General features: G+C 39.8%; 2 protein-coding genes across 2 annotated transcripts in view; both read left to right on the top strand.

The window, feature by feature from the left end:
• The first annotated feature begins 43 nt into the window (after nt 1-43).
• LOC120548777 (eukaryotic translation initiation factor 5A-1-like) lies at nt 44-7,212 on the top strand. Its single transcript, XM_039785253.1, has 5 exons — nt 44-141; nt 1,293-1,465; nt 1,623-1,727; nt 2,968-3,099; nt 3,462-7,212. The coding sequence occupies exons 2-5, from the start codon at nt 1,304-1,306 to the stop codon at nt 3,519-3,521; spliced, it is 459 nt and encodes a 152-aa protein (XP_039641187.1). The 5' UTR covers nt 44-141; nt 1,293-1,303; the 3' UTR covers nt 3,522-7,212.
• Nucleotides 7,213-9,263: 2,051 nt separating this feature from the next.
• The window catches only part of slc7a14a (solute carrier family 7 member 14a), a 63,046-nt gene continuing 47,224 nt past the window's right edge, over nt 9,264-25,085 (top strand). The window contains exon 1 of the mRNA XM_039785251.1: nt 9,264-9,671. The gene's annotated coding sequence lies outside the window, so the exon portion shown is untranslated. The remainder of the gene's footprint in view (nt 9,672-25,085) is intronic.

Genomic DNA, 25,085 nt, shown 5'->3' with positions numbered 1-25,085 from the left:
AAGTTTTTTTTTTAAATAAGAAAAAAAAACATTCTACCAAGCCCCTCCCCCATCCACGCGCCTCTTCGCCTGCACTTCCTGCTGTAGAAAAGCTGTACGCATGCGAAGTGACTCTTCCTATTTGGTGTAGAAAGACACAAGGTAAGTAAGGCGTAGGGGCTTATAAGTAACATTTTATTTATTTATTTTTTACAATGGACCTAACGTTAAGAATCCTATTGTTTTGCGGTGTAGTGACGTAATGTATAATACTAGGTGGCATTTGTCGTCTTGGGAGGTTAATCGGTAACTTTACGTTGGCTAGCTAGCTAGCTAAGTGAGACGAGGTTTGGTGTGCAATTGAAAGAAGTTTGCACAATACTTTAGCTAACCGTAGCAACAGTATCGTTAGCCAGTGTCAATCGGTGGGGATCGTGTTTGCACGTTAACTGACGGTAGCTAACGATAACCATAAACGAAAAAAAGCTAGGTTAGCTAACGTTACTTTAAGCTAACGTTACCGTGTAAGATGCTGCTCATATGGCCTAACGTTAGCTGCCACGTTGATGGTGTTTGCTAGCTAGCTAGTATTCTAACCTAAGCTGCCCAACGTTAGTTACTCTAACGCCAACTTAACACTTCTTACATTTCTTAATCAAGGCGATAAACTAATGCGGCAGCTAATTATTAATTAACTCGTTGGGTGTTTCCCCGGACAGCGTGTAGGCCAACGTTAGCTAACTAGCTAGTTCAATGAGAATTTGAGATGACAGCAACATGGCGTAGTCAATTCTTAACATTAGCAATTCACGTTAGCGGTTAGCTTTTCGGATAGTTGGCCAGTGAGAGAGGTTGCTCCACCTTGGTTAACTGTCTGTATTTACATGAGTATGGGAAATGTTAAAATTAGAGACATCTTGTGTATCAGCTTTATCTTGGAAACATAGTTGCGTTATATACGTCGAACAATGCAGCAAAGCACTTGTAGTTGCAATTTCCCTCTCTGATTTCAGGTTATTGATTGTAATGCACTTATGGCCCAACCATTGTTGACTTGCTTTCTGACAGCTGTTGGGGGTTCTAAGCTGTTCTTGGCAACAGTAGTAGTCATAGTTCTATGTTTACAATTTGGTGTTACAAATCTGTGCTCACAAACTACCACACAATACAAAACTGATTATTCCTCTTTTTATATTTGCACTATTGTTTTTTAAATATTATTCCACACACGTAATTAAAGCCTATTGGTAATGCTACGGTCACAAATATTTGTTTATTCATGTGTTATTTTGCTCATTTTCTTTCTGGTGTAGAACAGCACATCATGACGGATGTCGATTTCCAAAGTGGGGATTCCGGGGCCTCTTCAACATACCCACAGCAGTGCTCTGCATTGAGAAAGAATGGCTATGTCATGATTAAAGAGCGTCCCTGTAAGATCGTTGAAATGAGTACCTCCAAGACTGGCAAGCATGGACATGCAAAGGTAAAACCTCCTTGTGCATCCTTTTTGGAATGAAGAGCTTTAGACACTTTTGTGATTTAGCCTGATGTTTTAACCCCCAGTGCTTACTTGGCCTGAAGCCAGATCTAATCAGTTATGTATATGTATTTTCTTTTTTTTTCTTTTCTTTTTTTACCAGGTTCACCTTGTAGGAATTGATGTCTTTACACAGAAGAAGTTAGAAGATATCTGCCCATCTACCCATAACATGGATGTCCCAAATGTTACAAGAAAAGATTACCAGGTGAGATGACCCTGTTAGATATCTATTAGTGTAACCTATGGCCACCAAGGGGTTTGCAGTGTATACTTGATATTGTGTCAGTTTGTACTGGAAGTCAATTTAAAAAAAAAAAAAAATCCTGGCCAGTATTGGGTGTTTGGGCATTTGTTTGGAACACCAGTGCATCCATTTTACATACTTTTTTTTTTTTTTTTTGAGTTTGATATAACCTAACCCTAATAATGAAGTGTGATGTGAGAAAATAAATGCTTTTTTGATAGGTGAATGGGTGCGTCGAATGCGTCAGAGCTGGGCTGTCTCTTCATTAATTGTGAAAGGATATACCGAACTGGTAGAACAGGTTCTTGCTTGGCCAACACACATTCTCTGCTGTCCTGTTAGAGGCCTCTTTTGGGAAAGCAATACTCTCTAATAACACAAAACAGTGGTTGGTGTATTAGTGGGGAGACTAGTTTTGGGAGTATGTTTTATTTTTTGTTTTGGTTTTTTCAACAATGTGTGCTGTATATTCTCTATTGTATTTTCATGTGGCAAAAGATTTTTGTAAATAAAACTTTTCCTTTTAGTGTACTTCTGCCACACCCACCATGTCATTGTTCCAGGGTCTGAGAAGTTAAATACGGGTCAGTTGTTGGCAGTGACCGGTAAAATCGTCAGGCCATCCGCCACTTTGGCAGACGGAGAACCTGAACAACAGACATGTTAGGTTAGCGGATTGAACAAAGCTACACATTTGAAAGTCTCTTGCAACTGCATGTGTACAGTGCCCTCCCACCCCTGAAAAACAGGGCTCCCCCAAAAGCCCTGGTGTAATTTGAATATTGGAATTGACCATGTAATGTAAATATATCAAACATTGAATGGCATCATTCTTTAAATGTTATTCCTATATTAAGTGAATACATTTCAAAAGTGGCAGATAAAATTTGAGTTGCAGACTTGCGTGTCTTATGTGCCAGGCAGTGAAAACTGTTAATTTCAGACCCTGCATAATCCACAATGACTCGGGTGGACAAAATTTCAAACGCAATGTGTCAAATGTTCTTCTGATCTCATCCTAATTGGGTCTTTATAAATACAGTACATGACATAAACCTGTTCAGCAGCTGTCCCAGAGGCTTCTACCTTGTGATGGAGCTATTGCTGTGCAGCTCTTCTGCTTTGGAGTGCTATTCCACCTAGGATTAGGTTGACTGGTGCTAGTTATGCTTAAATTTCTCCCTTTTTTTGGCACATTTAGGTAATAGACGTCTCCGAAGGATACTTGTCCCTGATGGATGATGGTGGAAATACCAGAGAGGACCTTAAACTGCCAGATAATGAGCTGGGCAAAGAAATCGAAAAGAGGTTCGATAATGGTGAAACTTTTATGGTGAGTTTCTGTGGCCTGAGGGTGAAAATGAAATCTTTTTACCAGCAGTGGTTGAACTAGAATAACTGTACCTGGTTAATATCTTTTCATTAGTATCTTTTCCTATGTTGCATTTCCATTAGGGGGGGGGGGTTTCTCATTGCTTTCCCAATAGGAAACATTACTGAAAGTACTATATTATTAAAATGGTATACCTTTTCACTCCAGTGTGGCCATTTCATGATGTCAGATTACTGCCAAAAATGGACAATCAGATTAGTTAATACATGTAAACAAGGCCTAATAAAGGGATCCTTAATCTGCAGGGGGGAAAAAAAACAAGGGATGTTGTCCCAGGTCTTAATTTCCTTCTCCTTTTTCAGGTCTCTGTGCTGAAAGCCTTAGATGAAGAAATGGTAGTTGGCACCAAGGTTGTGTCCTAATGTGTCCAGGACGATGCTGGAGGACCTCCCACTCTGTTCTCCAGTATGGCTTTGAAGCCTCGCCAAAGCTACTGGCCTTCTCCTCCCCCACCCCCTTACACACACACACACACACACACACACACCTCCACTAGTTTCCCTGCTGGTCCACTGAAACCTGGAAGCTGGACTGGGTTAGCTTCTTCAACTTTACCTTGGGGGTCAGGGCTGACTGACATTCTCTTCAATCAATGAAGTTATCAACCTGTAGCCGTCACAGCTTAACTTTGCAATGGCTACTGATATTATTCCGGCAATTCCTAACATTCCAGCATCTCATAGCATTGTATGGGTGACTTTTTTTCTGTGTGCATTACTTTTTAAATCCTGCAAATTGACATTTTTCTTTTTGAGTTTAGTTGTCTGTGAGCATGTATTTTAAGGCTAGTTTACAGTTGAGATGCTTCACCTTGCTTTCAACCTAAATTACCCCCTAAAAGGGATTTATCTCTACTGGCTGACTTAACACCCCCAGCAAGCTCCAGCTCCAACCTAAAAATAAATAAATAAAAACATAACTTCATTGATGGTTGGAATATGCCTTTCTGCCTTTGACAATTACAACATGCATGCACATGCACACCTATAATTGACTTGTATACACATGCCCTAGCAGCTATTAAAATGTAAACCGCAAACATTTTACTTACCGGGTCTCAATAAGATTGTTCTTTTGTAGCAGGTGTCTGGTGTCTCAGTTGTTCTGGAGCTGAACACACCTGGATAAGGGTGGCTGGCTGTGGCCATTTTCTCTTCTATGCTTTTAAACATTTTCCTTTCACTTGAGGCCTTTTATGAGCGACAAATGTATAAAAAGTTAATTTTTTTTTTTTAAAGAACAAAACACTGAAAACCTTAACTGTTAGCAACTTCACAGTGCTAAAGAGAATTCTTGGCACTCAGTTGTGGAAACAAGAAACCATTTCATTTCTTATAAGACGTAGCCAAATCTAGACGGTAGTTCCTCTGTGGGTAATCTGAAGTCTTGCTGTCATGGAAGACCTTGGTGCTCAAGAACAGAATAGATGAGGGTTATATTTTAGGTTGGGGGTGGGGAGTAGTTGTAGAAAGCAATTTTGGGGGTAGGTAGTTCAGTTTCCAGTTTAATGGGGTTTTTAAGCATTTTGAGCAGAGTTTGCACTCTAAGACAGATTGTGGCTCACAAACATTTTTATGAAATAAAAGTACCAATATGGTGACTGGTTCTCTATGTTTACATCCACACACAACGTATTGGGGACATCTGGTAATTGTAAGAAAATCAGAATGTGTTTACATGCACTGCATTAATGTGGTTGCTGTAGAATCTGCATTTACATGCAGCTAGTCAGTTTTCTTCTCTACCTCCTACCGTAAAATTAGTTTTAAGTGTATTTGCGATATATTTGAAGCGCAGCAGCCTGAGTTTCTTTTCCTTGTTTTGCTGATCCGAGCATTTGCACTCACTGATGGTGCAGTGAGGAGGGTGGACTCTAGTGAAGTTTCGAGAATGCATGTGTTAAGAAATTTACAGATAACCTGCTATTCAGCTATAGAAATTACTTTAGACTTGTTTGTTTTAGACTGACTTTGGATTTTAGCTATCTTCTGCGCTGTTGTCATAGCAATACTTTTCTTATTTCTATTTCCTAGTTTTGTTTATGATCCTGTGCTCTTGTTAAAAATAAACAAATAAATAAAAAGTCAGTGAAGTGTATACATGGTCAAGAAATTTGATTTCTCTAGCAGAAATCCCTTAGTGTTAACATGACATTTTATGTTTCATTACTACCAAAAATGGACAATAATAAGATTAGTTAAATACGTGGAAACACACTCATTGTAATATTACCATTAGAAAGTATTCTGTCCAGCTTTCAAATTGTCCTTTTGTACAACAGCAGCCGTTCTGTTATTGTTCTGTCTTCAGTCCAGTTGAAGTATTATATAGTTTTTTTATGTTTTTTTTTTTTTTTTTACTTCTGTCAAGACACCAAAGGAATACATGGAATGTTATGTGTATTAAGTTCTCCAATAATTTTGTTTCAACATTCCGTTCTTGTTCAATGTGTGGTGTTTTCCCTGAAAAATAGGAGCTATGGCATCACAACAGTGGCTTTCATCTCATTCTTTTTCACTTATAGTACAAAACTGTACAACAATAGTACTCTGGACTGCAAGGCCAAAAGGTGAAAGCCAGATGACTGTACTCATTGTACTGGTACATTTCATGTTGAGTATTAATTTCTTTAAGCTGGGGGAGGGAAAATATTGACTAGCAAATGAACGCTGTAAAGGCAGCAGTATAGTAGAAGCATTGACTTTGTGCCATGCGGGCAGTTAAGATGACTGACATTCGATGGCAAATGGGGGGGCCACACTCACAGGCAAGAATACTTGGGGACTCCCTGCTTGCTTTCATGAGCAAACAAATCCTCTCACAACTGCAGCCTGCAGTGCCTCAACTTGATTTGATCATTCTCGGGGAGTAAATGAGCTCCAAGAGGGTGTGTAAAACGTAACCTGTTGGATGCAAATTGCAGGAATTTCCTTCTTTGGTTAATAAAAATAAAGCTGCACAAAACTTAAACTTGGTTGACCGTCGAGCTATAACCCACTGTGGCATTCTGCTCTGTCCTGTAATTTGATTGCAAACATGCCATTGTGCATTTAGTTTCTAGTATACTGCTTCTTCAAATACACGGCTAGATTTTCCAAAAGTATCCAAAACCTAATGTCCAATCAGTGGCGCATTTTAATAATTGTGGTATGGGGTTTCTAGATTATTCTCCCCTCCACCTCTTCAGCCTCAACACAAGTTGACAGTCTTCTTTAACCCATATTAGTGCTCTGTTACATGAATTTATAACAAATGTCAGACGTATGTCACCCTCCGTTCCCTCCAATAATTAAACTGCTCTGGCCTCCGATATGTAGCACTAATTGCTAGACAGGTGACGGGACTGACCTCTGACTCCTTTTGAGAATAGGTTTAAGGGAGATGTCCTGTAGTGGTTGGCTTCACATGCTGATCTAGGATCAGAGACTGCTTGGGGATACAACTGCAAAAATGACTGAGGCAAGTGTCCAGGGCATTTTCTCAGGGCTCCAACTAGTGTTATGAAATGGATTACCTTAATGGTGTCAGCATTGGGGATAATGAATGAGATTGGAATTGTTGTTTTATTTTTGATTAATTTGTCTCACGAGTTTATACTATTCTGGTATTGGAGATTGTGACGTTTCATGTTGTTTTTCCCCCTTGAATTTTCTCTGGTGCCTCTCATCAAAGACAGTGCCTGCTTCACATTGTTTCTTTCTCTCTGTCTTTGAACTCTATTTCAATTTTCTTGCAAGAAATGTTTATTTGTATATCCAGAACACAGTTACAGTGTATCGTGTTAAAACAGGGAGTAGGTAAATTAGTCTTGTATGCTCCTGGTGTATGCTGGGAAAGGGGTTTTAGGGCGTTTCCGCTGCTTGGCACAGGTCTCTTTCTTCCTTTTTGCTAAAAACAATTTCTGGGGGGGAATCTAAACTTAAGCCTCTTCTGGAACACAAAGATACATGAGCTCCTCCATTCTAACTAATGTATGGCTGCAGTCTTTAAAATGACACCTGTCTGTTTTTTGTTGTATAGGCAAAATAAAGTTCATTCAGATGTTAAAGGCTACATTTTTCAGCTGTTTTCTCGTTTTGTGCAAAATGGCAAACGGCTCAATGCAATGCATTACAATTTCTCGTTTTTTTTTTATTACCCCCTGGACAAAATAACTCGACCATTAAAACTCTTGCGTTGTCTTGCCGTCAACCTTGAAAACCTTTTTTTTAAGGCCGTTTTAAATTGTTAAATGTTTTCTTCTACACATTTTCAGCGCTTATTTCTACTTCCCATGTTTTATCATATAAAACAAAAATTGAAAACGGGTCAATGTGACCCAAAGTCAACACAATGGTTAAGCACAAGAGCCAATTACAATTATTAGCTCAAAGTATAGTCAGAAAAACGATCAACTGTCGGCATGTTTGCTAAACAAATTAGTGAGAGTTGCTTATTGGTGTCGACCTTAAATTTAGCTACATGTTTTCACACTACTGGAACTTAGTTGCTGTCAGTCAAGAATCTATACCAACAGATGGACACAAAGAAAAAGACAACTGCAACAGGCAAGATACCAATAATAAAAAAGAGCATTGCCTGCTTTCACATTCACATAAATTCAGCTCAACAGGTGAACAATGAAACGTTTTTAGTATACAGTAAATTCATTGAGAATTCACAATAGTGTACTCAACATGAAAAACAGTAGGCTACTTAAAAGTCCCATAGCATGAACATTTCAATTTATGAGTTTTTTTTAACATTAATATGCGTTCCCCCAGCCTGCCTATGGTCCCCCAGTGGCTAGAAATGGCGATAGGTGTAAACCGAGCCCTGGGTATTCTGCTCTGCCTTTGAGAAAATGAAAGCTCAGATGGGCCGATCTGGAATCTGCTCCTTATGAGGTCATAAGGAGCAAGGTTACCTCCCCTTTCTCTGCTTTGCCTGCCCAGAGAATTTGGCTCACCCATGAGAGAGAGACATCATGGCTTTCAAACGAGCAAAGTGGCAGCTGGTCAAGGCCACACCCCCACCCTCCACCTTGCCCATAGGCAGTCATGCCTATAGAAATATCCCATCACTTATTTTGCTTTGCTTTTACCTCTGCATTGTATAGTTGTAAATATCTTTTATTTAATCTCTTTTATTTAACTCTCCTCCTCAATAGCTACAGACACAGAAATGGCACATACTAAGGAAAGCTCATTGTGGGACTGGCTCTAGTGGCTGTAATTCTGCACCAAGGCTGAATTTCGGGAAAGAGACTTCAGATACAGTATTAGGGGACCACTAAGGTCTATATAAAAACATCCAAAGAGCACCATGTCATGGGACCTTAAACCTACAAATACTAAAGTAAAGCTTAATTTTATGTTACAAAATCATTATTCTACGATGTAAGGTCAGTGGCTGGATAATAGTTTTAAATTGGTGTGTTAATTGGTGGTGATGGCGCAGTGGATATATGACACATGCCTTTGGTGTGGGAGATCTGGGTTCGATTCCCACTGCGATACATCAACCAATGTGTCCTTGTCTGGAGAGGCCGCTATGTGGGGTTAGCTAATACATCCATGCTATCACATATAGCGTGCATGTTAATGTAATACATACAGTGGTGTTGTCTATGTGCTAAGAAATCTCCAGGATTTCCATATACCCACTTAAAAATGCCCAATGACACGCAACAACATACTTTCCATTATATTTTGAAGTGTCATCTGTGTTTTTCTTCTTCGCATAGGCTAAATAAAGGTATTACATTGGTGAGTACAAGTTATCTGAATGCAGGAAATGAAGTCTTTGACTCTCAAAATAACCCTGGGGGAGGACAGCCAGAAGATATGATATGTACCCCCACCCCAAAGGCAGATTCTGGCCAATATATATAGGCCAATATATTTATATACAGTACAGTATACCCACTACAATACATTTGACTACACCACTGAATACATATGTCTTGCAACGTCAAGTTCCGCTATGTGGGACGACAATGCGCATGTCCAAAGTCGTTTGCCATTAAAGGGGTTTACGCCAGCTGTGAGATGCCAGCTGCAATTTGATTGGCTATTTGCCAAGTGCTGTTGTAGTGATTTGCTCGTACTTGGAAGAAGTTTACGTCAAAGAAAGTCAAAGACATTCAAACGTGAAAGTCAGCCTTTCGAAGAAAATCCTGAAATTAAACAACTCGGTGCCCACTAGCCCCGGGATATCGTTATAAACCAAACCTCTGGTAGCCTACAATAAATATCAGATTCAATATGGAATGGTTCTCCAGAAAGAAATGGCTAACGTTAACTGCTAGCTTGTCAGAAAAGACGCCTTTTTTGCCTCCCGTGTGTGTTATTGTTCGGAAGGAATGGCACCTGGTCAAGAACAATCTTTTTAGGATCTCAAGCATCTTCCTGAGAGGCTTGCCTAACATGAAAGCAGCAGGACATAACGCGGTGAAATTGGGCGAACATATAGAAACCCAAACGGCCAGTGAGGAATGGAGCAGTAACGTTACAGCAAGTTGAGGAGAACAGGTATGTGCTGGCTCTGTGGGAATGGTGAAATAGCGCATTATGCAAGGTTGTGTAGTATTCTGGTATTGCATCTGTCAAAGTAGCTCTATCATTTTTCCCCGGCTAAAAACTCCACTATTAACTACTTTATTTGGATTGCTGGTTGGGCTAAACCAATTTCCTAATTCATGTTAAGGGTAAATTAAGATTTTGAATATCAATATTCAGGCTGTAGGCTACCTAGGACAAAGTATGACTTCCATAAAATCAATCAGTATAAACCAAAAATAATCACATTTTGTTATGATCCTACAGTGAATATATCTGTGTACCCCATTTTGTAATAACCAAGATCATGTCACTTAGTTTCTCTGTGTGGGGGGGACACACAGACATTGCATTGAAGCCATAGTAATGCAGCAGATATTGTAGATAGATATTCTAAAAATACTGAAAGAAACTGTCAGTAATCGCACGATGCATTGAAGTGAAATGCTCAGTAGATGGCAGTGATGCATCACTCCTTGATAGCTGAGGTTTTTTTGAAGTTTGTTATTGATCTATCTTTTTATCCATCTGTGTATCTAGTAAGATCTTGGATATCTAATTTTACAAGCTCAATTGCAATTCAGAACAATAGTGGCAGTGGTAATGAAAGTGGTTTAGAAAGCCATGCACATGCTATGGCACTTAAGAACCTCATGCACATGGACTAGTGTTTGGACTGCAGCAGCTGTGCATGATAGCCTAGCACCCACACTGGCAACAAGACAAGAAATGTGATTTTTTACTTAAGAAGGAGATCATGCCATGTTTGTGGTTTTTAGCAACGATAAAGCACTCCATACAGCACTCTGATACAAGACTGTGTCAATAATCCCAATGTCCCCTTTTAAACAAGGCCTCAGTAATCGCCTCTCAGCCCTGCCTCTTATAAATTCTGCAAATAATTTGAATTGGAACATAGGGAAACTCTACATCCTCAACAAGCACTCTGCTCTCACTTGCTTTTCCTCAGCCCCCAAGTCAACAAAGCCCATGGAATTACATTACAGACAAATCTCCAGTGCTCCTTTCCTCCAACAGTGTTTTACTGGGATCGTCTGAACGCTTTCAAGGTTCAGTGTGGAGATCGAAGCAGGGATTGTGGAGGGGATTGGCAGAGGTTTTATGGGCCATTCCACAGTGCTCCTAACCTGTTTATCCAGACGGTGAAGCTGCTGGATTTCTGCCCAATGTTTGGAGGGCATGAACTGGTTTGGAATGATTGGAGATTTGATAGAGTTTCAGGGTAGAGGGATTCTCTTGTAAGTCAGGGAAAACAATAGGCTAACACACACGCACGCACGCGACGCGACGCGCACGCACGCGCACGCACGCACGCACGCGACGCACACACACACACACACACACACACACACAGGCTACATACTGTACATCAACACTGAGCTAGCGCCAAGTGTAAAGACCATTGTATAACTGCAGGACTTGTCTCGAAACAGCATGAGATGGAGAAAGAGCAGAGATCAAAGCATTATTGTGAACTGTGTTCTTTTATTGAGACTGTATGGGTTTAACTGTGTGGTGCTTTGTGTGTGTGTGTGTGTGTGTTCTTCAATTTCTTCCAACTCTATTAGTCGCACACATAACTGCATTATTACTGGTAGCCTGCGTTATTTAACAGTGTCACAGGGCAGGTATGGCACATAACCTAATTCATTAATTAATTTATCATAAGGAATCATTGTATAACTGTCACAACTGTCAAAAGCACAGGCATACAGTACAGGCCAAAAGTTTGGACACACCTTCTCATTCAGTGCGTTTCCTTTTTATTTTCATGACTATTTACATTGTAGATTCTCACTGAAGGCATCAAAACTATGAATGAACACATATGGAATTATGTACTTAACAAAAAAGTGTGAAATAACTGAAAACATGTCATATTTTAGATTCTTCAAAGTAGCCACCCTTTGCTTTTTTATTAATAAGAAGTTGAAGTGACAAAGCACACCAGTGAAGTGAAAACCATTTCAGGTGACTACCTCATGAAGCTCAGTGAGAGAACACCAAGGGTTTGAAGAGTTATCAAAAAAAAGCAAAGGGTGGCTACTTTGAGGAATCTAAAATATAAGACATGTTTTCAGTTATTTCACACTTTTTTGTAAAGTACATAATTCAACATGTGTTCATTCATAGTTGTGATGCCTTCAGTGAGAATCTACAATGTAAATGGTCATGAAAATAAAGAAACACATTGAATGAGAAGGTGTGTCCAAACTTTTGGCCTGTACTGTAAATCCCAAAGAGATAGGAAAAACAAGAATCGCCAAACTCTCACAATATTTACATTTATACATTAGTATCAGTACTGTCTCTATTTTTTCTTTATTTATACACTCTGAATAGCCTATTAATAACATGCTTCAAATTCAGGTCAGATTTGTTTGCTTATTTCAAAATGTGTGTGGGTGTCCGTCTGTAAGACAGATGATTGTTTGTAGTCGACAGTGTGTTTTTTTTTTTTTTTTTAAAGATAATTTTTTAGGCCTTTATTTGACAGGACAGCTGAAGACATGAAAGGGGAGAGAGAGAGAGAGGGAATGACATGCAGCAAAGGGCCGCAGGTCGGAGTCGAACCCGGGCCCGCTGCGTCGAGGAGTAAAGCTTTATATGGGCGCCCGCTCTACCAACTGAGCCGTCTGAGTGTTTTTGAAGATCAGTGGGGTTATTGAATCCAGATTTTGAAGTGAAAAAATGGGGAGAAAGGGCACTTCATCTCAGCCTCTGACAGGATTAAGAGGACTGATGGAGGACAGACGGAGGTGCTTTGTCCTCCTTTCATGTGCTCAATCCTGCTGAGAAAGAAGCAGTAGGGAAGGTTTCTGTGTGTTTGGAGTCGGGGTACGAGGATGGACATTGAAAAGAAACCCAATAACCATTTGATGGATGTGATGTACAGAATAATCCATGTCTCTCTCAGTTTACATACTTTTTCTTATTTTCTTTCTTCTAGCTACGCCAGTGATGTGGCTCTAGGGAATGGATGACAATATTGGTGTGTCAGTCGGTCCCTCTCTTTGGACAAGACGGAGATATGTTAACTATTTGGTGGATGAACATGAGATGGGTCATGCCTTGGCGGAGGTCTGCGCTCTCTGACTGCCCTTTTTTTTTTTTTTTTTTTTTTTTTTTTTTTTTTTCCATACAAGTAGCCTAATACATGTAATACTGAAGATAAATGTTGACCTATATTTATTAAATTTTTTAAGTAAAGGAAAAATAAAAACACAATAACCCCAAAAAAATCAGTCTCATAATCCAGGTGTCCTTGCAGCTTCCAAATGTAGCCTGATTGAGTGCCGAAATCAAATGTTTCCTTCATAACAAAAATATCATGAATCACAATAGTTTACGTGTTTATTTGTTAGATCAAGATCAGATTTGTGATCCAAATGATCACAAAGGCGAAATATACATATCAAGCTAGATTCTGAAGTCGTTTAAACATATTCAGACAGATATTGAGTCCAGAAAATGAGGTCAGTAGCCATTACAGGCGACTAAAGACATCATCTCAACTTTCAGTTTGGGACTGCATGTTTTACTCCTTCTCTTAAGTGTAGGCTGTAGTCTATTCTGTGTCAAAATGTGGACTGGGAAAAGTGGGGATGTTGTGCACGTCTGTCTCTGTGTGAGTCTTTGTATGTGCACGTGTGTAGGAGAAAGTGATTAAGACCAGCAGGGCAGGGGAGTGTTCGTTCTACAGAAATAGTTATGCTAACAGATGTGTTCATTTGAGAATGGGGCTCACAGCGTGCACTTTCTATTTTAGCAGACAACCTTCTGTACACTCATGCTGCTGGGAAGGCCCTCTAGTCCTCCCTGGAAGAATTAGTCAATGACTTCACAGGGAAACAATCTAGTTTAGTAGTAGTTTTTTTTTTTTTTTTTTTTTTTGCTCTTCTGAGAAGTTTGACAGTTTGGTGTTCCGTTTCAGTAGAACAACTTCAATGATTGTACATTTAGTGTGCACGTGTGGACTACCTAAGTTTTAATGTTGCTACTCTTTCTATGCCTGTGAAAAAATGTTTTGTTTCAGGGTGCTAAATGCACAGAAAAATAAGTAGTTAACTCTAGTTGACAGCTCACAGGCTATTGTTAAACTATATGATAACTGTTGTTAAAGCAACACTAAGTAACTTTTCCCGCTTCGGTCCCCCTACAGCTCGGAAGTGTCCATTACATTACATTGTCCAGTTTATTCAAACTACAGAGCCGCTACCCGATCTGGCAAACTCGCATGATGTAATGTAATGGATAATCCCGCTTCCAACCTGTAGGGGGACCGATGCGGAAAAAGTTACATAGTGTTACTTTAAACTAAGACACCTGGCTCCTGATATTAGGTCATTGTAGCACCCTATGTACATTGTGTACTATTAATATGATATTTTAATAATATTGCATCAGAAGGCAAGGTCTGAACATAGAGTTTCAGACTTTGCCTTCTGGTTCCCACTTCAAATACCCATTAGTCAAAACCAACGGATATAAACACTCCTTCAGACCCTCAGCCACCTCACTGCTAAACTCAAACGGGATACGGTAATATCAGCTTGACTACGAGCACGCTTGATAAATGTGGCTTTTTACATTTTTTTTGTATTAAGTTTAAATTAGTTTTTACATTTTTGCTATTTATTGTTGTATTTGTGTTGATCTTGTGTATTTGACACTGCTGCTCATTACAAACAGATGCCTAGAGTGAGCAACACAGAATATAAACATTTAAAACGATACAAAATAAAAAAACAATAACCTGTCAATATCCCTATGTATGGCCATATGCAGCAATGTTAAATGAGAGTTTAAAGCAACATACAAGAAGTGCACATGTACAATACATTATTAGTGAAAGGCTTTATTATGTGGAGCTTCTGTTTTCCTGGCCAGGGTCTCCGGATGAAGGCAGTTTGAAGATTGAGCCCGTGGCCTCCGATAGACCTCTGGTCACATGCAGCATGTTGTTTCTGGCCACCTGCTCCCCTCTGGCACAGCTTTGAACTTCCTTGGGTGTGTGCGGCCTACAACGTACGTATGTATGTTTGTAAGGGCAGTTAGTAGACTAGTAGTTGGAATGTTGAAAGGTTGTGTCCAACATCTGGAGGTTGACTCCAGCAGGAGGTGGGGAGAGAGACCGTGAAGAAGAGCTGATGGGAGGTGGTTGGGGTGTGTCATTATTCAAACCAGATGAGAATAGCTAAAAAGTTGAGGAATAAAAACTAATTTATTTTTTGTTTTACACAATTTATTTATTTATTGCCATAGTCTCGCATTGCCCGATCTTCCTCCACAGCATTGCGGAGGAGGGTCTGCAGAGCATTTTGGGATGGGAGAAAAACGTGCTCTGGGTTATTGGCATTTCTTTAAACCAATCCCAATCGCGATGCGCCGCACGGAGCCCCGGTTTCTCTGCAAAATAGCCTCGGGAAGGAGTTTGTTTTGGTGGAACGCGTACGTTCAAAAGTTGTTTTAGTCGTGCAACAGAAGACTCAGATTGGACAGATAGTCTAGCTAGCTGTCTGGATTTACCCTGCAGAGATCTGAGGAGCAGTTAACCGTAGTCCTCAGAAAACACAAAGGAAGCGTAAGGTAAGGGACATCTGGCTGAAAAGAAGGACATACGGTGGAATTTCCGGCGGCACCGGAGCAATCCTGGAAGTGGATATACGCTAATATTGCCAAGAACCAGGGCTTTAAATGTGAGACTCATGGCTCGGTCACATCGCCTGCATTTTGCACAAATGATTACATACTAATTCAATGCAAAGGCGTGAATTAGTAACGGGCAGCGCAAATCGGGCAAAATTAGCATATTCGTGAGTTGAAATATGTCAATCCAAGTGAGCAATTTGCGTGATGCTGTGTTGTGAAAGCCTATCAGTGTTTAGGTTCTCCTGATGTAAAACGGCAAAATGTGTACCAAATCTGTACCTCAAGTTAAGGCTGAGCAATATATCGATATTATATCTATCATGATATGAGAGTAGATATTGTCTTAGATTTTGGATATCGTAAGTGTTGTCTTTTCTTGTTTTTACAAGCTGCATTACAGTAAAGTGATGTAATTTTCTGAAGTTACCAGACGTTATAGCTGTTGTATTATTTCCTTTACCTGCTTAGTCATTTTATCCACATTACTGATGATTATTTATCAAAAATCTCATTGTTTAACTATTTTTTTGAAAGCACCAATTGTCAACCCTACAATATCATGGCAAAATCGATAGAAGTATTCTGATATTTGATTTTCTCAGCCCAACCTCAAGTAGCGCTGAAGTGGTGGTCATCCAGACGTCCCGTTTATTTCCTGGAGAATGCGGTGAAAAGCTCTATTCTCACATGATCTCCATCATAGATTACACGGTCTTTGCACTAGAGAGCTGGCAGGGTAGACTCGGTTTGATGTCCGATCCAACTGATTCAGACATTTACGTTCTCACATACAGCTCCGCTGGGTAATGTCTACATCATGTCAGGTTTGCATTGCATGTGGGAAAGGGGCTTTAATGGGATAGTTCAAACTGTTTGAAGTGAGGTTGTAAGATGCACTTATCCATAGCATTTCCCACAGTAGATGGCGTTTGGGTGGTCCTTTTTTTTTTTTTTTAGATTGTCCTTTTCTTAGGTGGCTTAAATACGTTTTGCTGTGGCCGGCAGCAGTTCATTTCTTTGCTTCTACGCCAGTACTCCTGCTGCCTGCTTCTCCAAACTGGGGGTGTACCGACCGCCATCTACTGTAGCTAATTCACTGACCATGGATAGGTACAGTAATACAACCCCACTTCAAACTTTACCTTTTAACATAATGACAAGAATGATAATGATGTTGACCGTAATGAGTTTCAATTAGATGGCTTTTTTTTGTAATCTGTTAACAGTCAACAAGGTTTATCTGGAATTCTTCTCTGTGTTTGTCTTCTTACTCATGCTGATGAATTGAGGCAGACGAGGCTGACAGGAAGTTTTGGGAGTGGCGGAGGAATCCTCTGGCAACGCTATCATACTGATAAACAGGTGTCTGTGTGCTCTCCTCCCACTTTTTTTTTTGTCTTTTTTGATTTCTAGGACACAGCTGGGCCCACTAGACTTCTGACCACTGGACATGTTACACAAGAAGACACAAACTGTGTGTGTGTGTGTGTGTGTGTGTGTGTGTGTGTGTGTGTGTGTGTGTGTGTGTGTGTGTGTGTGTGTGTGCGTGTGCGCGTGCGCAATAGTGCTGGGCTGGATGTGGGTTTGTCACATGGTTTGAGAGATTGTCCGGTGAGTCTCAGCTTTGGTTCCCAGGAAGGCCAGTGAATGAAACTGTGCACGTTTTGGTTCTTATCATTTATTTATGGAGATGTGTTTTTGTATTCATTTTGAGAGAAATACTACAAAGAGTAACAAACACCTACAAATAGTTTTAACTGAAATTGTGTCGGCAGCTATAAGAAGGCAATGGCTCCAGTCTTGTAGCACTGACGGGAGGATTGCTTAATGTGTTTGGATATTTGTTAGATCCAAAAGTAAAATGAATCTGTGTCCCTAATCGAAAATAGCCTCGATTCCAGCCTGTGTGTGTGAATGTTTGGGTGTGGGTTCCAGCATAAACACCTGCTCATAGTGTCCTAAAAACAATCCCAAGGACACCCTGACACCGCCAATTCGCCAGTGTGGTGTTTTTTTTTTTTTTTTTTTTTGATGAAGTCTCCATTTTTCTGCAGGCTGTTTATGAAACAGCTCACTCATGTTTTAGTCTTGTCTCTGAAGAGAATGCCATGAGAAAATGGGTATGCTGCTGACGCAGAGGTCCTATCTCTGTTGGTGGGAGTGACTAACGCCGTATAGTCCCCAACTTTAAATAATCAGCAGCCTCAGTTTGCACTGACTCAAACCATGAAGAAACATAACATACTTCATGATACTGTATACACAGACACACAACAGCCTATTACATAAAGCACTGTGTGTGTGTGTGTGGTTCTTTTGGAATATTTATCTGCTTAGACTGCAAAAAATTAGCCTGATATTGGTATGTATGGGTATTAATTGGCTTGTTTGTGTGTACCTGCATTACTTCACTCATAAAAAGCATGTTAACATCTGGAATAACACAGCTTTTAAAGAAATGTATTGGACAGCACTAACTTGGCTAAACAGTCTTTAAGCTTGTTTGGGGTTACACTTTGGTGTGTTATATGAGAGGCTGAATGAGTGTGTAATGTGGTACATATGTTCTGTGGTTCTGTGTTTGTGGACCGAGGACTAGAAGCAGTTATGAAAACAGTGTTACCCAGAGTACAGCTCTCCTGGATCACAGGTTGCAGCCCCAGAGGGTTGTGGGATAGGCTGGGCCACTATTGTGTGTGTGTGTGTGTGTGTGTGTGTGTGTGTCCATATGTAGTAGAAGTGAGGTACAAATGCACCACTAGGCCAGATGCCATGTCAACTTTGGTGAATTTTAGGATGTTAGCCTCAGCAGAGTAACCTTAAAAGGTGGTTTGTGATCAAACGAATGGACGTGCAGTCTTGTTTCCATACAGCAGGTGGTGCCACAATGTCTAAGAAGTGGGAAAGGATGCAATGTGCAGCCCACCAGCGAAGATAACAAACGCCCATGTGATATTACTTCAAAGAAGAGTAGGTAAAACTAGACCACTCAAGAATTTATGAACAATAATTAAATGGCCACTGTACATTTTTTTTGGCTCTGGAATTTACTTCATCCACTACCCGCTATCTGTATTTCCACACATTCCCCCTAAGCCAACCTCTGTGTTTCATTATTTCTATTCTGCCTTTGGTTTCAGTTCTGTCTTTCATCACAGTACAGAATGCTCATAATCCCTCTCTTATTCTGTTGTTATCTTGCTAAATCCCTCATACTCTGCCTCATTGTCTTCTCTAACGCTCTCTGTGTCTTACTTGTTCTCTTTTTCCTCCAGACCTTCTACATTACTACTCTTCACATCTGGGATGCACCTGTCACAGCGAGAAGTCAGTTTTCCCATGAGACGTCAGTCTCTGAATTTAAAAAACAAACCCTCACCTCCCATTTTAATAAGTATAAATATTTACCTGCATGAGTTATAGTGTACAGGACAGGTTTTGGAGCAGTACTTTTGAGCTCTGTTTTCACTCGGACATTATTATCCAAAATGGGAACATTGGGTACAGTACACATGATATATATTGATAACAGAAAGGATATGAAGAGAAATATAAACATTAAAAACAAATAATTTGAAGATTAAAAAAGTGAGAGTGTGAGAGTTTAAGGTAAAGAGTAAGCAACAACATTAAATAAGTTCAATTCAGCGTCAAAATACATAGTTTGTTACTGCCCTGCAGAACGACACTAGTGTTTATATGACATCCCTATTGGCAGGAAGGCATCATTTGTCAGTGCCTTCCAAAACCATTAAAAAAATCACTGTTTCAAAAATAAAACCATTTTCTGAACCGACAACGCAATGGGGAAGGTGTCTTTAGGTTTAGGCATAATAACGACTTGGTGAAGGTTAATGACCCATCCAACCACCCTACACTTGTCCCTCAGTAGACTCTGTGGCAACAGTCATAATTCTCACAGCCACTGGGGCCTTTCTAACTTGAATATAAACATACAGTATGTTACACAGTCCCTGGAATATACCTTTTGTAACTCCCAAAATTGGTGTATTTCCTGTTTTAAATTTGCCTCTATGGTTTGAGAAATCCCACAGCAGATGTGTAAAACCTTTTTTCAAGACAAATTCCATAACCCTAAAACCAACGAGACTTGGTGTTTGGTTGCCTGTGTGTTAATGGGTGGGAGGCCAGTAAGGGAACATGCCATGCTGTATTTGTGACTCTACATGGCTGGCTGGGGTGTGGCTGGCACCTTCTTGTGCTTTGGAGCAGTGGACAGTGCCAGAAGCTGTGGTACATGGTGGGACCTGGGCTACAGTGGCCAATGACTGAATTGCAAAATCAAAAGGACATTACGGCCTATGCCGTTTTTTAAAATTGCATCGCGATTCATTTAAAAAAAAAAAATCTTAACTGGTTGTAATCTTAACACATTTCTATCGATCGGAACCGATTCACGGTGCATCGTTACGTCCCTAGCATAGAAGGAAAGGCTTGTTTAGTGGTCAGTATTGAAAATCAGTGCCAACATTATCCCTTACCTCTCCTCTTCTTTCCTCTATCTTTTCCTTTAAAATCATTTCCTCATGTCGACGCCAGACGACCATGAAAACAGAGAGAGACACAGAGGGAGGGGTGGGTACAGCAACTTGTTTCTATTAAACCAAGGCCAGGGCATTGTTTTACGAAAGGAAAGATCTACAGCCTCTTTTGCTCCGTGTATGTGCTTGTGTGTGCACACATGCCAAGATACAAAATGTCGCTCTGTGCTTGCAATGGGAAAGGTGGAAATTGCACATTGATTGGAAAGCTGCTCTCTGGCCCCTCTATTGTTGAGCTGCCAATCTGTCTGCATCCAATAATAAACATCAGTTAGTGTGTGTCTCTGTGTGAACTGGAGGGCCACTATGCAGCCTCTTCTTCCGTGTTCAATAATAAACATTAAGGATCTTTAACAATCTAAGACACCCAGACGGAGGTCAGTGTTCTGATGACGTCTATGCCACTTTGCCTTTTTCCCACAGTTCTGGACAACTTCAGACGTGGGAACAGGGATCGCTGATTAAACCTGATACAGTACATACACATGCTCACACAGAAACGCAGACGTTATCTCTCTGAAAAATTTGATATTGTATCTTGTCCTTCGGTGTAAGTGATGTTCCAAAACAGTCGTTGGCTTGGACCAACCGTAAAGGTTAATGTGCTGTATTTGCTGCGTTTCCACTTTCTTTTAGCCTGTTTGACAAGCTGACATTTTGAAACCCTTTCATGTATTCATTCTGAATTCAGAAAATGTTCTTAATCAGTAATCTTTAAAATGATAGTCTTGGTTGATTTGGCAATTGCCTGTGGTTACAGGGGCTAACGGCAAGTGCATTTTTAAAGAGGTACTCCAGTGACGCATTTCCATAAAGTTGAGGGACTCACAAGGAACAGATAAAGATGTTGTTAGTCACCATACTGTAAGTCAAGACAGGAGGGAAAGCTCAGAGCGAAGAGGGGCAGAGCATTGAGAGAGCAAAAAAGTTCCCGAAGAGATGCGTAGCTGCAAAATTTCTCAATTCAAAGGAAGAACCGTATTGCATGAATAATAACGGTTCTTTTGTGCTCGTGATTCCCCTATAGCTGCAGTTTATTTTTGTTACCTTCTACTTCAACAGTCGGTTATTGAGTTCTCATGCCAGGCCAACAAAGCACCCACTGAATTAGATTGAGAGACTGAGCGTGAGAGAAGAAGACCACGTTGTAGACAATGTAAGAGATTTGGCAAGACCAAGAGAGTATAAAAAGAGCAGTGAGATGTGAGAGCATGATTGGGAAAGATGGGAGAATGGGGGCTTTCTGGTGTTCAAGAGACCTAATTGAGTTAACGGACATCAAGGATGAACTGGAAAATGTACGGGGAGTTGCACCACCACCAGTAGAGGATTTCTGTCCACACAAACACACTGCTTAACCCTTGTGTTATCCTCGGGTCTAATTTAAAATTTTTAAAGTGTTTTTATATCAGAAATACTGGTTTTGTTCAACCAAATTGCCCAAAAATAACTTGGATGCATGGATGTAGATTGTATGGATATGTTCTTCGCATGTAAAATTAATGATTACTTCCATTCCATTTTTTTTTTTTTTTACATGGTTTGACATTAACCAGTCTGTGATTATCCACTCAACATCCTCTGATCTGAACTATTAGTTAAAATAATTTATAATTTCTGCTTTTTGCAACTCAAAAATTGGGTATAATGTCATAAATTATTATATATAAAAAAATGTTGACCCTGTAGGCCAACAAGTTCATGGTTGACGGGTGAACAACACAAGTGTTTGTTTTTTTTTATTGGAAAGTAGTTTGTATCAGAAAACATTTGATTCCATTTCACCTAACTTGCAAAGCGGTGCCATGCTAAATGTTACGTATGGTTGAGACTGCTCTTAGGAGGAAGTTAGCTAAATTAGCTGCAATCTATTTCTCTGATGGCCCCAATCCATCTGCTGCGTTCACAGTAAGGGAGGGAACCATGTAGCCTAACCCCATCTGGATCTGCCAAAGGAAGATGTAAGGGAAGTCAACTTTAACGTGTACTGTCTGGAACATCCATTACGTCTGAGATGAAATGAACCATAAAACCTCTTGTGTATTAGTGGAACACCATTATTCATTTTTTTCAATCAGTACACAGCAAGCAAACTTCTTCTTCTTCTTTGGCCTTTTCATGTACACACTGTATGTTTGAATTGAATTGACACCTCTATGACAGTGCAAACACAAACTGAACACTGGACTTTTTATTTTTTTTTTATTTTTATTTTTTTAAACATATCTTTATTAAATTTCCTCAGGGCACATACAACATACAGGAATACAGCTACTGAGTAAAGAACAAAGCCCTTGTTTTAGCCCACCCGTAACCCCTTAAAATAAACAACCAAGACACCAAAAAAAAAAAATAAAAATAAAAACTAAACAAAAACACAGAAGGTTTGCGCATTTGAGACATACTCAACGTAATCAGTCAAATTGGGTTAATTAGGCCATTGTATGTCACCTGGAAATGTACTTTGAGATCTCAGACCATGCTAGACCATAGAGGACACTCTGAAGGGTCCGTGCACCATCCTCCCCAATATAGTCCAAGAAGGGGTGAACACTGGACTTTGTGGCAGAACAGTTGCATTTCATTGCTTTAGACTGTGTAGTTGATGATGATGATGATAAAACATGTGTTAAACAGTGAAAGTTTGATTATAGTTTTCTTTATCATAGAGATAAGATAAAGATCAGTTATTCATAATAGAATATTCATTTGATAAAATAGAATATTTGCTTATGATTTAGGGAGAGACCAATTCTCAGCCCTGGCCGATTATCGGGCCGTTTTTTGGCAGTTTGCAGATTATCTGTATCAGCGTTTTATTTGCCTAATAACTGATAAAGTTAATTAATTAAAAAGTGCGCTACTTTGGCTTGGCTACAGCTCTGTGTCTGTCCCTCTGTTTCTATTTCACTCACCACTGAGTCTGACTTAATGTCCCGCCCTCAACACTATCTGACAATTATTTACTTTGTATTATGTTGAATGTTTCTAATTTATTAATTCCAAAATCTTAATTTGGATTTAAGTATTTTCATTTTCACTGTATATTTATCGGTTCCAAATATTGGTTATCTGTTAGCCTGGGAAAACCCTGACGAACTTCCGGGCAAATTTGAGATTTGCTCTGGTGAGTCGGTCTGGCCAAGAGCCCATTCAAGCCCATTTCCAATTTTTCCAAATCGAGGCACCAATTACAACCGTTGAGGAGGGCTTTACATGATGGCAAGCAGCTTTTTGTTTACATTCAACATGACGGCCACCGAAGCGCAGCAACCCGTTGATGCCGCTGTTGCTGCTACGTCACCCGGATCGTTGGTCTGATTGGTTGAAGGACTATCCAATTGCGCCCAGAGGAATTTGAGCGGCGTCCGTTGGTGACGCCCCTTTGAAAATGAGCTGTGAATGAACCTTACCCAGACCCACTCTGTTACAACTGAGAAAGGTCTGGTGTAAACCAGGCTAGTTATCTGTTTTATTAACTACTAATAATTGGTATCCTTATCGGCCTTGAAAAACCAGTATCGGTCGATCCCTAATATGATTGTAAGGTAGTGTAGTTCATGGTAAACTTATGTGCCCCCGTATTCTAGTGATTAAAACCCAGACCATAAACCGCAACATCCCTGTTTGAAGTATTGTGAAACTTTGTTGCATGTTCTTCTCCCCTCATTTCCTGTTATCTCTCTACTGTCGCTACTTTCTGATTAAGTAAATGCTGAGACACAGAGGCCTACACTGCGGTGAAAATAGAAGTTTATAGAGACGATTGTTTTGAGGCCTTATTTTATGGATTGGAATGAAACCTTTGTAAGGCATACAGTATCTCACAAAAGTGAGTACACCCCTCACATTTTAGTAAATCTTTCATTATATCTTTTAATGGGACAACACCGACAAATGACCTTTTGTTATTAATGTAAAGTTTACAGTTTAAGTATACTGTATGGGTTGCTGTCCCCTCAAAATAACTCGACATACAGCCATTAATGTCTAAACCACTGGCAACAAAAGTCAGTACACCCCTATGTTAAATTCCCATAGAGGCAGGCAGATTTTTATTTTTAAAGGCCATTATTTCATGGATCCAGGATACTATGCATCCTGATAAAGTTCCCTTGGCCTTTGGAATTAAAATAGCCCCACGTCATCACATACCCTTTACCATACCTAGAGATTGGCATGGTTTTATGTCAGTTAGCCTAATAGCTAGTTTGATTTGCATTGAGACATGATTTTATGGAAAGTACCCCATGCCAATCTCTAGGTATGGTGAAGGGCATGTGATGATGTGGGGCTATTTTAATTGCTAAAAATATATTTAAAATATCCTTTAAAAATCAAAATCTGCCTGCCTCTATGGGAATTTAACATAGGGGTGTACTGACTTTTGTTGCCAGCGGTTTAGACATTAATGGCTGTATGTCGAGTTATTTTGAGGGGACAGCACATTTACACTGTTATACAAGCTGTAAACTTAATACTTTACATTGTAGCATTTCTTTAGTGTTGTCCCATTAAAATATATAATGAAAGATTTACTAAAATGTGAGGGGTGTACTCACTTTTGTGAGATACTGTATATAGAGTACTTTGTGTGAGGGGAATAGTGATCCAAAAAGTGGTTGTTTTTTTTTCTCTCTTGTTGCTCCACTCCACCTCTTCCAGTGGTGTCACCCACTGACAAAATAAACGGGGTTGTTGTTGCACATTATCAATTTTTTTCACAATTCTGGTTTTTTTTTCCCCCCTCTTTTGATACTTTTGTCTTTTTTTCTCCAAAAATATCAGCATGTCAACATTGTCAGGGAGACACATTGTCCTGGTGGTCCTGTAACAGAAAAGTAGATGTTTCTATCCCCTTTAAAAAAAAAATCATACCGTTTCCTGTAACAGAGGAATTCTTTGAAAGTGGTTTTGAGCAAACAATAAATCTTTCCCTCCACCTCTCTTATTGCAAACCAACCCCATGAATTCCTACAGCGTAGATCTAAATAAACACGTTTTTGGTTACTTTTGGTTTTATGTATTACCCATGGTTGGCAACACAAATTGTATTTGTTTTGGACAGTTAGGGGCAGTGCAGCAAGCTGTAACCACATCACTGACACATTATCTTAAAAAGCTGATATGGTGAACGTGTAAACAAACAGTG

This window comes from Perca fluviatilis, chromosome 20, assembly GCF_010015445.1.
Source record: "Perca fluviatilis chromosome 20, GENO_Pfluv_1.0, whole genome shotgun sequence".
Lineage (NCBI taxonomy): Eukaryota > Metazoa > Chordata > Actinopteri > Perciformes > Percidae > Perca > Perca fluviatilis.
The sequence above is the reverse complement of the archived record's forward strand: the minus strand, read 5'-3'. Positions and strand labels throughout refer to the sequence as shown.